Consider the following 14466-nt stretch of genomic DNA (forward strand, 5'->3'; position numbering starts at 1 on the left):
ATAATCGTGTTTTTAAAAAAAATACTTTTCAAAAATATAAAATTAAAGTTAGTTTCAAAAGTTTAATAAATGAGGTGGAGAATATAAAATTTCGAGCAAGCGAAATACTTGTAGTTTTCCAAGGAAAAAACATTTTATTCTAAAAAATGTTTGTAATTAATTAAAATACGTTTGTTTCTATGACTAATTTTCTGAAATCTTGACAAGCAGTACAAAATGGATATGATTATGGTTTGCATGATTTTATTCTAATTAGTTATAAAAGAATAAATAGGAAAAATATTAATTTGGGATTTTTGTTACCTTAGGTGTTAATAACTTACTTTCATAAAATATATTCTAAGCCCCCACTCAAAAAAGCACATCAATTTATTAGTTGCTCTTTCATTTAAAGTCCTGTTGTGTAAAATCCAAGAAAGAGAAAGTAAGTTCACATTTATTCAGGCCCATGTCATCTTTTGGGCACATAAAATCATTTATTATTCAAATATCCCTGTGAGAATATAATTATCCCATCTCACAGCTGAGGACTGGCACTTAGTGGTCTTAAACACCTTCGCATTACAGAATGAGTGCAGGAAATGGGATCTGAAACTCCCATCTCCAGCAGCTTTACCTCTTCTTTTTTTTTTAATTGTTTTGAAGTGTAGTTGATTTACAATGTTGTGTTAATTTCTACTGTACAGCAGAGTGACTCATATATATATATTAAGATGTATAAATATATTCTTTTCATATTCTTTTCTGTTGTGGTTTGTTACAGGATGTTGAATGTAGTTCCCCATGCTATACAGTAGGATCTTGTTGCTTCTCTATCCTGTATATGTTGATACTAGTTCGCATCTCCAGCAGCTTTACCTGTATATTCAGACTTTACAAGGTCCTCATACATAAAATGCTGAGAGACGCCCCTGGGCAGCTTGTTGGCAAATCCTGTTCAGTGCAGGAGCCCAGCCAACCATACACACGATGGGAAGACAGTGAGAACAGGTGCATCTTTCGAGGTCATTTATGCCTTCCACCCACTGGAAGAGATATCAAAACAGAGGTCATCTGCATTTGTTTTACAAAAGATGCTTTTCCCTATTTAACAAAAGACATTAAATAAAGGGGATGTTGTCCTTTGGTATCATGAATGTCTGAAATTTCCACAGACAAAGTAAACCTAATAAACTCATTCAAGTATATCCATTCCGTGAGAGGCTCCATGAGTAATAAGATACTGAGAAGGAAAGGGATTGGTCAGCAGCCTCCTGAAGAGGCAGAGCTGGCCCGGGTCCCTCCCTGCAGGGAGGTGGCTCCCCCTGCAGGTGTGCGGGGCACCCACTGAGTCACGCACATACCTCTGCAATGTCTGCGTTCTTTGCAGTTTTGACTTCACATTGTCTCTGTGTAATTGACAGCTGGTAGAAATATAGTCCCTAGAAATGACTAGTTGTGAGTATAGAAAGAACACATTTGTGTATTACTGTTGTAAACATAGAGGTATTTCCTTATTTATGTTTCCCAGTGACATTGTATTCAGTTCAAAATTGTGTGGGGAAGTAAAAATGCATTGTTAGCACTGCACTGACAGTTATCCATTCATAATATGGATAATGTGTGAATGGTTCCGATACAAGGGTTCGAGGTTTTAAGCTCAGAATCCAAAATAACGAACAATGTTATCTTCAAAAACAGCATTTTGAAATTAACTAGTAAAAGATTTTAATTCTTTTTTCTCGTTTTTTAAAACTATTATGGGAATAATTACTAGACAGAGAAAAACAGATATGATATAGCTTATTCAAAAAATGGTACAAATGAACTTATTTACAAAACAGAAATAGAGGCACAGATGTAGAAAACAAACTTCTGGGTACCAAGGGGGAAATGGAAGAGGAGGGATAAATTGGGAGATGGGGATTGGCATGTACACACTACTATACATATAACAGGTAACTAATAAGGACCTACTGTATAGCACAGGGAACTCTCCTCAATACTCTGTAATGGCCTGTGTGGGAAAAGAATCTAAAAAAGAGTGGATATATGTATATGTATAACTGATTCACTTTGCTGTACACCTGAAACTAACACAACATTGTATATCAACTGTACTCCAATAAAAATTAATTTTAAAAAGAGTCAGCTGTGTAGCAGCTGTTTGACACCTCTATTAAAAAATTTTAAAAGAACTAATGTGGGCATAATTAATTGTAGATTTAATGATTACGTTAAAATCTATATTTTATCTCATGATTTTCATACAATTTTAAGCATATAAAGTCAGAATTTCCTGTAAAGTTAAAACACCATTAGACTGGTGGAAATAAATCTTGTATGTGAGCTTGTGCCTATACCCTAAGCTGAATATTCACAGCCTAACCATGTCCAAACCTTCAAGCACTCAGTCACCTCACTGTCCTTTCATCTACATCAGTTCTTTGCAAGTGAGTTTAATGACAGTTGAAATCTCAGTCACGCCCTCCGAGTGTACCTGAGTCAAAGGCCAGCAGAGCAGAGGAAAGATATTCACAATTCAGCCCTGTGTGCAGTAGAACAGCCCAACCCATCATGAAATCTTGCAGGCTCCCCTACACAGAGCTCGTGGCTGCCAGGGTTGATTTGCTAGAGTCAGACTCAGCTGTGCCTAATTTGGGGTAGTCCCACAGGAAGATAAGAAAAACATCACTTCTGCTTACAATAACTGGCCACAGCAGTGAGAAGAATTGCCTTAAAGTAGTATTGAAACTTCAGCTAGAATCTTTCCTCTTGGTTCTAAATGTCATATTTGAAAAGCAGTAAATTTTAGGTCTATTATGTAAGCCCATACGACTCAACTTGTTTCCTATTCTGTTAGTTAGAGACTCGAAAATTATTAGAAAAAAATCAAAAGGGTCCGTTGGGCCTGTTTCAAAGTGCAGTAGAACAATAAGGTAATTATTTAGGTTTTTCAAACAAATTACTTTTTCTTCACATTTTCGATTCCCCCAAGAAAATCATTGTTAGCCTGACATATTAAACTGTAAAGTGCATATTGTCTCGTGATCTCTTTCCACTCTGCTGCTAACATGCACATTTAGTAACTGAATGTTGTGAGCTTGGTGTACTAAACAATTCTCAAATTATTTGAATAATGATATCTTGCCTTTCCCCTAAAAGGTTATAGTGTAGCAAAATAAGTACTAGCTTATTTTACACTTTCAGTAATTTGTGATACAGTTTTTATATAGCAAGTATTAACAGCAAGTTTTTAGAATATGAGAATAAAATACATTGAACTGTTTTCAGATAGGAATATGTATTATATTTAAGAATATATGTATAATTATATATATAATATAAGCAACACTATATTGTGTCTGTTTAGAACGTTACACTTATCTGAAAATATCCTCCTTCTAAGTGGTTTGAAAGAGTTTGAAATATAGGCATATGCTTATTTCCAAGTTGGTTTAATGTTTTATGTTTATTTTTTTAAAAGATGGCTCCTCAAAAATTATTGTATATTGCATCCTGTTTCCAAATTGCATATATACTGCAAACATCTGGGTGAAACTAGAAAGACCAAAGCCTGTCAGCGTTATTCAGTATCAAAATTTATAAGTGTCTCTGATATAACTTGGAAGCATTAACATTTTCCTAGATTACCTTTCAGTGCGAAGCTGTTTCTCTTTATCGTAGAAACTGTTTTACATGAGAAGAAACATAATCAGTTAGTTTTGGGGTCATTAGCCGGTCAGTTGTGCTTACATTAGTGAGTTGATTGACCTTTTAAAAGTTAATGAAAAGAACCATTTTCCATCCTATAAGTATTTTGTACCATTCTCCTTTTTTTTATCCAATTTTGTCATTCTGAGGAAAATCAAGATAATCTAACAATAATTAGGAAAACCTCTTATGTATAGAAATGGACAAAGACATAAATGTAGTTTTAGATGATATAGATGTAGATGTAGGTACAGTTGTAGATGTAGGTGCAGATGTAGATATAGATATAGAGGTAGATGATGTAGATGTAGGTGCAGATGTAGATATAGATGATGCAGATGTACATGTAGGTAAAGATGTAGATGTAGGTACAGGTGTAGATATAGATGATGCCGATGTACATGTAGGTAAAGATGTAGATGTAGGTGCAGGTGTATATGTAGGAACAGAGGTAGATGTAGATGATGTGTGTGTATATACATGTATATACTATATATACATATATGTATCTGTTTGTATGTGTCTCCATATGTAGAACAATTGGTATGTAACGTCTTCTAAAGCCATATAAGTCTAACTAAGGTTTGGTGACATAGAAATCACCCCCTCTTTGTTTACCTGTAACCATTGAGGTGACATTAATGCCGTTGCAGACCCACCTTGCCAGACGGAGCTCGGCAGTATTCAGAAGCGTCTTGGGGTGAAAAAGCTCCTCGGTGAGTAGCGGATCACTCTCTGACACCTTTACTGCTTACATAAATAACCCCGGGGAAACAGCAACACAGAATCAATATTAATCCAACAAACATGGACCTCACTAAATTTGAGCAGCAAAATTTATGAAGTTTTTGAAAGCCATTAAACTTACTTTTATTATCTTACCCATTGAAAGATACAGTCTGTTTTATTACCCTAATATAATGCTCATTTTGAAAGTTATTAAGTAAAAAAGAGATTTAAACAATGCTAAAGGTAAAGCAGCAGCGGCAACTTCAATTCTAAATCTGTGGTTGACAGTTCACGAATTGATGGAATGTATGATGCAGAGAGAGAGGGGGAGACAGAGAGAGAGATGGTTAAAAACATGGACTGAGTTCCTCAGGGAAATTTGAACAGATTTTTTAGTTTCTCATCAGCACTTTTTATAAACTTACTTTTGCTAAGTAAATGTATGTATTAGATGATCAATAGATACATAGATAATTGAAAATTTCACCCAAAACCTTGAAATATTAGAATACTTGGCTATCAACTGATTAACTATTACATATGATTATTTTCTTCATTCTTGAAAAAATACAATTTTTAAAGAAACTTTTGGGGATAATTTTAGATTCAAAAATTTTACAAATGCAGTGTAGAGTTTCCATATATTCTTCACCCAGCCTCACCTTAAGTTACCATCTTACCAATTATAGATTATCTATCATATATTTATCAAATCTAAGAAATTAACATTGCTATAATCCTATTAATTAAGCCTCAGACTTTATTTGGATTTCACCAGTTTGTCCACAGATGTCCTTTTTTTCTATCCTAGCATACAATGTAGAACACCACACATGCAACATTTGTTGGTGTTTTTCCTGTATAGTAATGCTCTGGTGTGTTTAGTGGCACGTAATCTTATTTTAGATCTGATTAATTATGATATGCTGTCTTTCTTATTACAATATTGTATGTTTATATGAGATTTTTCATATTACTTGAAAATTCACAGTTCAAAATAAATAGGCTTATTTTTTTAACACAGCATTTTAGATTTGAAGCAACATCATTAGATAAAAGCTACCATGTATCGTGTTTCTCTTGACTCTGTCACAAGATGCACCTTTCCAGCTCACAGGTAGAAACATTGCCTTGATACCTGGCTTTGTTTGTTTCTACAAATTGAAGTTCAGCCGTGTGCAGTGGGAAAAGCCATTGACTCTCAACTGGAAAATATTTTTGACTTAGTCAAGCTCCATTAAAAGTTATTAACATCCAGACTTTGATTATTCAGTGTTACAAAAAAATGAAAACATATTTAGTGCCCAACTGAGAGGAGTCACCTTTATTCATCTTACATAATAAAAATGAAAGTCGTTACTAGAGAGCACTGACCCTTCAACATTCCTTCTGAAATGGGTAGGAAAGCATCCTTCTCTGACAGTCTAGGTGGTAGCAGGTGTGGTGCAATCCAGGCTGCAGGCTGTCTTGGCGTCTGCAGTTCTAGGCTAATTCCCAATAATGCTTTTCTGTTTCCAAAGTGCACTGGCAGAAACAACAAATTAAATGGCCATACTGACTATCCATCTTAACATTTTTATGTCATGTAGGTCAAATTATGGTATTTTTTAAGAGGTAGATATAAAAATGTCGTAAAGCTTCCTTACCTTTCCTGCCATAAATCCACAAAAGTTTTTCTCGTTTCCTGTATTGGTGATATTCTGTCCACCTCACTGAAAGACCAGAAGTTCAAATCATTCAAATGAATTATAATTTTTAAACTAAATTGATTATTTACATATCAGAATTTTGAAACATTTTTAAAGGGTTAAATAAGGATCCCATATTGTTGCAAGACTACATGGAAGCGTTTCATGTTTTATCTGTTTATTAGTCATTGTTTTTCCTTTTTTCTTTCACCAAATGACTGGTGTGTCTGGTCATTGAGAAAAACATTGGTCAGGAAAAACAAGAAAATTGTCTAATCTCCTAAAGCTTACACTGTAGCATGGGAGTGTTTATTAAAGAATGTGAATTCACTTCTCAGTTATTACTGAACAATTACTAGCAGTATGCCAGGTGCGTGTTAAATATTATAGTATGAGAGTACGTGTCGAGCTTTCCCACTAGACTGAGTTTGAGCTGTTTGTATCACAATCAAAATCAAGAGAACCCAAATTTCCCAAAATAGAGGATATCACAGAGTAGTGGGGACCACATGCAGTGAGAGACAGGTACACACGATGGAAGAAATATATCAGAAACCCTCCAGCCTGACAGAAGGGGGTCACAGTTCACTCAAGCTTTAAATTGCGAGATGGAGGGAAGGAGAGGGATTCATAGAGAGATGTAGCAAGACTGGATTTGTAGAAAACAGTTAGCTTGATGTGGAAAGAGCTGGGGATACATGAATGAAAATTTGGGGCAATTAAAGTCAAAACTTGGCAGTGATGAGACGGTGGAGGGTCCTGTATGCCCTGCTGAGTGGTTTGGGTGACTTAATCTGCAAGGTGTTCATCAGATGCTAATTCCACATTGTACTCCTGGAAACAGCCCCTTTTGCAGAGTGAGAAAAAAAACAGACAGTAAATTTGCTCAACAAGAGAAATTCAAGGAGTCCGTTATGACAACTCCAGCTCAGGAAGGCAGTGTCCTCACCTGCTTTGTCCTACCTGCACCCTAGCTTGTAGCCTGGAGCGGGAGTCCATGTGTGTGTCTTGAGTGAGTCCACGCGTGGTTGGTGACTCACAGAGGGGCACCCCCTGTTCCTCCTGTGTGTGTGTCTCACAGGACAGTACATCCCCCAGTGTGACGCAGACGGTTACTACAAGCCCAGGCAGTGCCACGGCAGCGCTGGGCCGTGCTGGTGTGTGGACAGATACGGAAACGAAGTCGTGGGGTCCAGGACACACGGTGTTGCAGACTGTGGTAAGGAGGAGAGGCACTTGTTTGATAATCTCTCAAGCACAGGTTAAGTACTAAAGGTTAAGTACTAAAGAATCTCATTCTTTGTCCCATTCTTTGCAAACACTACAAAATGTATTGGGGAGGTGACAGAAAGACTTACTCCTAGCATATTAAAAACTTGTATAAATAACAAATAGAACTGCATAATGTAGATATTTTAAGGAAGAAAAATTAAAAGGTGCTTTTACTACTTCAAATACGGAAAGGATGTTACGTGCCTTCTGTGTCCCTCTCGGGCAAGGAGACTGTGTCATCCCTTCTGTGCCCTGTCACCCAGCCCTGGTGGGTGCCGTGTCCCCACACAGCACCCTCCCATCTGCGTGCCTTCGGAGAAGGTCACTCAGGGAGAACACAGGAGCACCAACGAAAGAGAAAGTAACCTTTTTAAAGTAAAGGTCCATAAATTGCAGCTGTGTAAGCATGTTTCCTTATGTTTGGGTGAGAAAATATAGTTTTAATTATTTGAAGGGTAATTATAATTAATATTCTAGTTCTTTTTCTGAGCATGCATTTTATATATAAGCCTAAAAAATAACATTACAATTAAGTTGAGCATAACATACACACATTTTAAAGTGTGATGTCTTTTTTGTTTCATGAAATATTTTTTCAGAATGCAAGTTTCAAATTAGTATTTCTGTTAGTACTGTGGAGAGTTTTCACTACAAAAGCAACTTAGCTATACACACACACACAAACACAGTCACACACACACAAACACACACACACTGAGAAACACACACACGGAATTAATAGATTATGTTTCAACTAATACAAATGACCAAAATGAAAACAAAGTACTTGGTCAGTCTTGTATTTTAGAAAATGTTTAACTTTCTCCTTTATGCAATTTTTAAACCAATACACTGTGATCGTTTAGAAATAGATAAATGGTAAACAATATAAAAGCAATTGTGTTTCATGTTTAAATGCCTGTTCTGCATTTATTTATTCCACAACACTTTTAATAGCTTGGTTTTGATTTTCTGGCCAGTGTTTTCAGATTGCAGTAGGATGGAGTGCAGTACTCAATAGCTACATAACATACTTGTTACATGTGGAGAACACAGCTTCACAACACGTAGTTTAAATGAGTTGCACTATTAGCTACTTCCACTATCAGTGATGGATAAAGCATTTCTTTTTTTATTTTATAAATAAAAATTACATGGAGATGATTTCAGTAGGTGACAAGGAAATTGTTTTGGGAACATGACTTCTGAGTTTTCTCAGCATGTGGAAATTATTAAGAAAATACAAGAAGTAGAAGAGTAAAAATAAAATTTTCTTCACAAAAGATATGAATCTCAGTGTGTGTCACGTTGGGAAATCAATCGGTCCGTAAGCATTGGATGACATTAATAGGATTTGTTATAATTAGCTACCAAAGAATTATTAGGCCAAAATATTAGAAAGGGTAGCAAATAAACACGCTAATCCTAGAGGAGCTGAGAAATGATTACATCCAGAGATCTGTGTGCATTATTGCCTCCATAAATAGTGATTATAAATTTCTAAATATTTTTTAAAATACTTACTGGCTGTTAGTTTTCTATCACTATTGTAACAAAATCCCTCAAAGCTAGTGGCTTAACCCACACAGATGTGTTATCTTGCAGTTCTGAACATCAAGTCCAGCATGGGCTTCCCGAGCTAAGGTCAGGGTGTCTTCAAGGCTGGTTCCTTCTGAGGCCCCTGAGGATAGTGTTCCCTGGCCTTGTCCTCTTCCAAGGCCACTCGCATTCCTTGGCTCATGGACCGTTAGCCAAGTTCTGACTATTCTTCTGTAATCACGCTGCCCTCTGACTCCACCTGGAAATAGTTCTTTGATTTTAAGGATGCAAGCGATCACCTGGGCCCACCCAAGTTACCCACAGAACCTCTCAGCTCCAGGCCCATGACTTAATCACATCTCCTTAGCCCTTTTACCACGTCAGGTCACACAGTCACACATTTCAGCCATGAGCAAGTGAATACCTTTAAGGGGCAGCTCTTTGGCCTACACACTACTGGAAGAAGTTCTTGATTCTTTGTAAAATTCAGTGTTTGGCTTGGACTTCATAAAAACTGGGCTAGCATCAGTATTACTGAACTGGAAATCTTCCATATCAGACCTCAGCAACAATTCTGCTTTTTAGCACATATATTTTAACAAATGATAAAGAATGGATTTTACCTTCTTTTTGTTAAGAAAGCTAAAGAGCAATTTAAATTTTGTTTTATTTTTGTTTATTTTTTTCTTGGAGTATAGGTGATTAACAGTGTTGTGTTAGTTTCGGGTGTACAGCAAAGGGACTCCATTAGTTAATTTCCTCAATGTTCATCAGAATTTTCTGTCCCTCAGAAATTATCCCACCACTCAGTCAAATAACATTAATGTTTACTTTTTTCCTAAGCTATTGATTTTGAGATCTCTGGAGATTTTGCAAGTGGAGATTTCCGTGAATGGGCTGCTGATGACGGTGAAGAGGATATTGTGAAGGATGAAGATGAAATTGAAGATGACGATGAGGATGAAGAGGATGATGATGACGGAGGAGACCAGGATGGATATGTCTGATGGATGAGAGCTGAGAGCATTTACAAGGTCGTCGCCTAAGGAGGATTACCTTCTTGCCCCGAATCAAAATGATGCTAAAGCTCACTTATATTTTGTATAATTATTTCAAATATTGCAACTAAAGTCATAGAACTTTACGTTTAAAGAATCACTTACTTTGAGTTTTTATATGAAAAAGAGAACACATATGGAGTCTAGCCAGACCAGAGAAAGTTATGAAGAGCTACTGCTCTACGTGAGTCCTCCACAAACAAAACAGCCAGCACTTGAGGTCGTGTGTGATATTTTTCTGAGAGAAATTCTAAGCTGAATCTACAATAACATATTAGTGACCTGGATTCTAAGAATTTTATAAAAATATGCATGACCTTAATTGCAGTTTCCAAGTAGCCTCTTCCCAGAGCTGGAGTGATTTAGAGGTGAGTGAGGGAACAGCTCAGAGTGAGAAAAACAAAGTCATGATCCTGGAGACCTCCACCATGTTCGTATGTTTTTAGTTATGAAGTTTTAGTGATGTTTTTAGTTATCAAGTTATTCTGGATGTGACCAGATGTCTTACAAAATGGCCAGTATGGAAAACCATGGATTCTGAACGTTAAAAACGTAGTCACCCTTTCTAATTTTTATTTTAATTTGGACAGCACTCTCATGTCAATTTGTTTGATAATCTTAACTAGCATGATTTCTTTATCTTTTAGATTTCTTTATCTTTCTGACCAGCAATTTAGGGTGCAGAACTTAAAGTAGAAAGAGAAAGGGAAAGATTCTTTTAAACCATACTTTCACAAAAGTTTGTCCTCTGCCCCAATATCAAACTTAAAAATCTTCATTCTTATTTTATTTCCTGTTAGATAAAAATTTGCATTTAATCTAAGAATTATGCCATTTTTGTTACGAGTGTTGAAACTTAGAGAACAAACTGTATGGTGCCTTGCAAAATAGAAACAGAAAGGTTTTAGCATGCATCCCCACATAGGACATTAGGCCATAGATAAGCACAGCTAATCACAAATTAATACCAGTCCCATACTGCTGCTGGAATGAGGAAAATGGAAGACTTTCTTTCTTTTTTCTATTGTTACATAACTACCATATGCACTTGTTTATGATTATTGTGTGGCATACCATTTAAGATTTAACTGCAACAAAAATTACTTTAATTGTTGTATTTAAGTTAGCATGTTAATTAATCGTGTAGCCCTTCTGGCACACCATCACTTTTAAGTCTGTCAGACCTATGGTTTTGTGCCCATAATAAAAGTGGAAAAACCTGTTGGGTGTTACACACTGGTGTCACAGTTTAAACAGTGGGTCACCTGGTTTCCCAGTATACAATCCACTGAAATAAAGTTGTTGGATTCTTTCCATTTGATTTATATACACTAAGAAAAAATCTTCAGTGTTAACTTTATGTAATATCTAAGGTAAAATGCATTTTCTTTTTTACTGTTTATGTATAGTTTACAAAATAAAGAATCTTGTAACCAAACTAAACTGTTCCTTAATGATTTTCTGGGGTATAGATAGTAGCGTGCAGGATTCTTAATCTGTTTCTTGATTTTTAAAATGCATACATCACAAACTAGCTAGAAAAAAAATTTTTATTTTGAGTTTCAGTCAGAGCTCGACATTTCGCATATTGTTTTATTAGATACAGTTAAAAAGATTTTTCTTTGTCAGATTGTTTTAATTGTTTTCATTTGCCATACCATTGCAAAGTAGATCATTTTCTTTGTTGAGGGTGGTATTTTTAAAACCATTTTTGTGAAATTATATTTAACATATTTAGCTAAATTTCTATAGCAGCAGCATTTTTTGAAGAGTGATAGTATCTGTTTAACAAATGTGTAGGAATCACAAAATATAACTTGTGGGTTGGTTGGAAAAAGACAAAACATCAAATGCTAGATAGAGGTTTAGCAAATGAACTTAAAGTAACAAATATGGTGGACTTTAAGTGAAGCTGTTTTTTAAATTTTTATGTTATATTGGAGTACAGTTGATTTACAATGCTGTGTTAGTTTCAGGTGTACAGCAAAGTGATTCAGTTATACATATATCTGTTCTTTTTCAAATTCTTTTCCTATTTAGTTTGTTATAGAATATTTAGTGGAGTAGGTCTTTGTTGCTTATCTATTTTATATATAGTACTATATAGACATTAATCCCAAACTCCTAATTTATTCCTCCTCCCAACCTTTCCCTTTTGGTAACCATGGTTTGTTTCCTAAATCTGTAAGCCTGCTTTGTAAATAAATTCATTTCTATCATTTTTTCCACATATAAGTGATATCATATGATATTCATCTTTCTCTGTCTGACTTACTTCATTTAGTATGATAATCTCTAGGTCTATCCATGATGCTGCAAATGGCATTATTTCATTCTTTTTTATGGCTGAGTAATATTGCGTTGTATATATGTACCACATCTTCTTTATCCATTTCTCTGTTGATGGACACTTAGGTTGCTTCCATGTCCTGGCTATTGTAAATAGTGCTGCAATGAACATGGGGGTGCATGTATCTTTTTGAATAATGGTTTTCTCTGGATATATGCCAAGGAAATTGCTGGGTTATATGGTAACTCTATTTTTAGTTTTTTAAGAAACTCCAGACTGTTTTCCACAATGGCTGCACCAGTTTGCATTCCCACCAACAGTGTGGGAGGGTTGCCTTTTCTCCACACCCTCTCCAGCATTTATTGTTTGTGGATTTTTTGATGATGGCCATTCCGACCAATGTGAGATGATACCTCATTGTAGTTTTGATTTGCATGTCTCTAATAATTAGCAATGTTGAGCATCTTTTCATGTGCTTTTTGGCCATCCATATGTCTTCTTTGGAGAAATGTCTATTTAGATCTTCTGCTCATTTTTTGATTGGGTTGTTTGTTTTTTGATATTGAGCTATGTGAGCTGTTTGTATATTTTGGAGGTTAATCCCTTATCGGTTGCATCATTTGCAAGTATTTTCTCCTATTCTGTGGGTTACCTTTACATTTTGTTTATGGTTTCCTTTGCTGTGAAAAAGCTTTTAAGTTTAATTAGGTCCCATTTGTTTATTTTTGTTTTTATTTTCACTACTTTAGGAGGTGGGTCAAAAAGATATGGCTACAATTTACCTCAGAGTGTTCTGCCCATGTTTTCCTCTAAGAGTTTTATAGTATCCAGGCTTACATTTAGGTCTTTAATCCATTTTGGGTTTATTTTTGTGCATGGTGTTAGAGAATGTTCTAGTTTCGTACTTTTACATTTAGCTTTCCAGTTTTTCCAGAGATGGGGAAGAGACTGCCTGATTCCTCCAGCTGCATTTTGCTTCCTCAGGATTGCTTTGGCTATTTGGGATCTTTTGTGTTTCCATACAAATTTTAAACTTTCTTGTTCTATTTCTGTAAAAAATGTCATTGGTAATTTGATAAGGATTGCACTGAATCTGTAGATTGCCTTGGGTAGTCATTTTAACAATATTGATTCTTCTGATCCAAGAACATGGTATATCTCTCCATCTGTTTGTGTCGTCTATAATTTCTTTCATCAGTGTCTTACAGTTTTCAGAGTACAGGTCTTTTGCCTCCTCAGGTAGGTTTATTTCTAGGTATTTTATTTTTTTTGATGCTATGGTAAATGGGATTGTTACTTTAATTTCTCTCTCTGATCTTTCGTTGTTAGTGTGTAGAAATGCAAGAGATTTCTGTGTATTAATTTTGTATCCTGCTACTTTACTGAATTCATTGATGAGCTCTAGTAGTACCTGTTTTCCCTCCCTCAGGCTGCAGCACGAGTCCCAGTAAAGCCTTGCCTGAATTCCTGGTCTGGCATCTTAACAATTTCTATTGATTAAAGCGTCCAAGAACCTGGGTCAGTGATTGCAGGGGGAGGCGGGAAGGCCTGGGATGAAGGGAAAGTGTGGAGAAGGAGAGCAGTTGATGAGTGGAGTGTGAGCTGGTGAGAACAGGAGAAGGAAGGAGGCCAGACCAGGAGGCACCGACATACTGTGTCAGGCAATTAGAAGGTATCAAAGACTCTCTGGGGAAACCATTGAAAACAGTCATTAAAAGAAGTTACAAGACCAATTTTGTGATATAGACATTACCATCTATAGCTCTATGGAGAATATATGGGGTGGTGAGGGTGGTGAAAGTAAAGACGTGGCCAAAGATTTTTTAAGTGGTAACTTTGTGTAAAAAAGATGAGCTGGGGGCAAATGTGTTTTCTTTCTCATGAACTTGGGAAGTTGAAGGAATTTATCAAACACAGTGCAAGCTGATGACAGGAGATAGGAATGGCAACCAAACTTAGGAGAAGACAGACTCAGTGAGGTTGGAGACAGAGAGTCATCTGTTGGGTGAGGAGTGGCTGTAGGACCCAGGGAAACGAGACATCCATGTCCCTCGTGGAGCATCAGGGTGGGGTATGCAAACCTGCTACCTTGGCCTCCAGAGCTGCCTGGGCTCCAGCCCTCAGGGGCTCTGCTCTGTCTCTGTGGCTCCTAGATGCGTCCTATGTGTCCTTCAAACAATCCACCGATTTGGGAACT

At 36.2% G+C, this 14466-nt stretch overlaps 1 protein-coding gene across 2 annotated transcripts in view; it reads left to right on the forward strand.

The window, feature by feature from the left end:
* SPOCK3 (SPARC (osteonectin), cwcv and kazal like domains proteoglycan 3) overlaps window positions 1-11334 on the forward strand; it is a 426984-nt gene extending 415650 nt beyond the window's left edge. For both annotated transcript variants that reach the window (XM_057722257.1, XM_057722256.1), the window contains 3 exons: window positions 4347-4409; window positions 7192-7329; window positions 9765-11334. In XM_057722257.1, coding sequence (XP_057578240.1) covers window positions 4347-4409; window positions 7192-7329; window positions 9765-9928 — 365 coding nt within the window. In that variant the 3' untranslated portion in view covers window positions 9929-11334. The remainder of the gene's footprint in view (window positions 1-4346; window positions 4410-7191; window positions 7330-9764) is intronic.
* The last annotated feature ends 3132 nt before the right edge of the window (window positions 11335-14466 follow it).

Source organism: Hippopotamus amphibius, chromosome 2, assembly GCF_030028045.1.
Source record: "Hippopotamus amphibius kiboko isolate mHipAmp2 chromosome 2, mHipAmp2.hap2, whole genome shotgun sequence".
Lineage (NCBI taxonomy): Eukaryota > Metazoa > Chordata > Mammalia > Artiodactyla > Hippopotamidae > Hippopotamus > Hippopotamus amphibius.